Consider the following 2,220-nt stretch of genomic DNA (forward strand, 5'->3'; position numbering starts at 1 on the left):
CCAAGAAGAATGAAACATGCTAAAATCAGTGATAAAGCCTGGAAATCAAATGTTGGATTTACTGTTGCGCTAGTAAATCCAAGAAGAATGAAACATGCTAAAATCAATGATAAAGCCTGGAAATCAAATGTTGGATTTACTGTTGCGCTAGTAAATCCAAGAAGAATGAAACATGCTAAAATCAATGATAAAGCCTGGAAATCAAATGTTGGATTTACTGTTGCGCTAGTAAATCCAAGAAGAATGAAACATGCTAAAATCAGTGATAAAGCCTGGAAATCAAATGTTGGATTTACTGTTGCGCTAGTAAATCCAAGAAGAATGAAACATGCTAAAATCAATGATAAAGCCTGGAAATCAAATGTTGGATTTACTGTTGCGCTAGTAAATCCAAGAAGAATGAAACATGCTAAAATCAATGATAAAGCCTGGAAATCAAATGTTGGATTTACTGTTGCGCTAGTAAATCCAAGAAGAATGAAACATGCTAAAATCAATGATAAAGCCTGGAAATCAAATGTTGGATTTACTGTTGCGCTAGTAAATCCAAGAAGAATGAAACATGCTAAAATCAATGATAAAGCCTGGAAATCAAATGTTGGATTTACTGTTGCGCTAGTAAATCCAAGAAGAATGAAACATGCTAAAATCAATGATAAAGCCTGGAAATCAAATGTTGGATTTACTGTTGCGCTAGTAAATCCAAGAAGAATGAAACATGCTAAAATCAATGATAAAGCCTAGGCTACGTAACTTGGACTAGGGAATTTACTCTTAAAAATGAACTGGGAAGTCTAGAAATTGAAAATTTTGATGAGGATAAATTATTCTACCATTTTCCGTCAAGATGTGAGAAACTTATGGTATGTCTAACTGTTCTTACTCAAATATAAGATAAAAAACTGCTTGGATGAATATTTAGTTTTTGCCGGTGCTAATATGTCGAAAATCCTTAATTTGGAAAACTCTGTAACAATGAATTTCAACATTCTGAAGACCCATCTTAAGGGAATGCTTCCTACTCGGCAGAATAAAATTTTTCAAACTATTGATGTTCAAAATCACAAAATATCCTCCCCGAAAGGTGTTTCGAGCAGATTAATCATCAGTAATGCAACACTCGCTCCTAACTCAAACACGTTTAAAAACCAAGCTGCAAATCATTCAGACATTCGTTCACAACACTCCTCTACTTAAAAATCTACTTCCAAATAGTTACGATATCTATTGCAGATAATAATGATAGAAAAAGCATTTCTAGCTCCAGCCTAGCTGATCCTAGAAATACCATAAACTGCTGAAGTAAGTGAGACTGGTTTTCAAAGTGATTCAAAGTGCTTCAAACAAGAGTAAATTCAAAAATACTAGTTTAATATCAATGTTTAATTAATATAGGTTACTCTTGAGACATTATATTAACCTCTATGTATAAACCACATTCATACAATTGTGTGAACATTATCGTAACATTGAATGAATACACCTGCTTAGCTGCCTATTCGTATTTGTTTCAATTTAACTGGTTGAGTATCAATGTTTCATTCAGGAATGACCATTCTACATTGTAATTATTTTCACCGGCTTGTGTGATGTTAATTTTAAGTTTGCCTTCACAAAACTACATTTCAATTTTCCTCGCTTGTAATTTGCGGTTTGTGGATTTTGAATAAATACATACAAACATACAAAAAAACACACATTACGTACACATACATACATACATACATACATACATACATACATACATACATACATACATACATACATACATACATGCAGAAAACTGGCCAGACCAAATCATCGTCCGCGAATGGTGTTTCAATGATCCGTCGGCAAATGTTGTCAATGACCTGTCGGCAAATGTTGTTTCAACTAAAAATAGCAATGAATAAATACTTCATAGAAGAGAATCTCGAAGAATCAAAATATTACACTTTAAAAGAATTATCTAACATAATAAAATTGAAGAATAAAATGAAAAACAATCACCTACCAATCATTCATCTGAATGCTCGAAGTTTGTTTCATAAATTATTAAATCTAGAAATCTTCTTAAAACAATTCGACGACTTTTTCAAAATTATAGTAATATCAGAAACGTGGTTGAACAATGAAACAGTTGATTTAATTAAGTTAAATAATTACAATTTTGTATATAAAAATAGAAAAAGCAAACGAGGCGGAGGTGTTGGTGTGTTCATAAAGCATGACATCAAATAT

The 2,220-nt window shown here is 32.1% G+C and overlaps 1 protein-coding gene across 1 annotated transcript; it reads right to left on the reverse strand.

The window, feature by feature from the left end:
* Window positions 1-53: 53 nt before the first annotated feature.
* Window positions 54-620, reverse strand: HELRODRAFT_135452 (hypothetical protein; the record flags this gene model as incomplete). Its single annotated transcript, XM_009012609.1, has 1 exon — window positions 54-620. A coding segment is annotated over one exon (567 nt), but the record flags the coding sequence as incomplete, so codon positions are not given.
* Window positions 621-2,220: the final 1,600 nt, after the last annotated feature.

The sequence above is a fragment of the Helobdella robusta genome (genome assembly GCF_000326865.2).
Source record: "Helobdella robusta unplaced genomic scaffold HELROscaffold_11, whole genome shotgun sequence".
NCBI lineage: Eukaryota > Metazoa > Annelida > Clitellata > Rhynchobdellida > Glossiphoniidae > Helobdella > Helobdella robusta.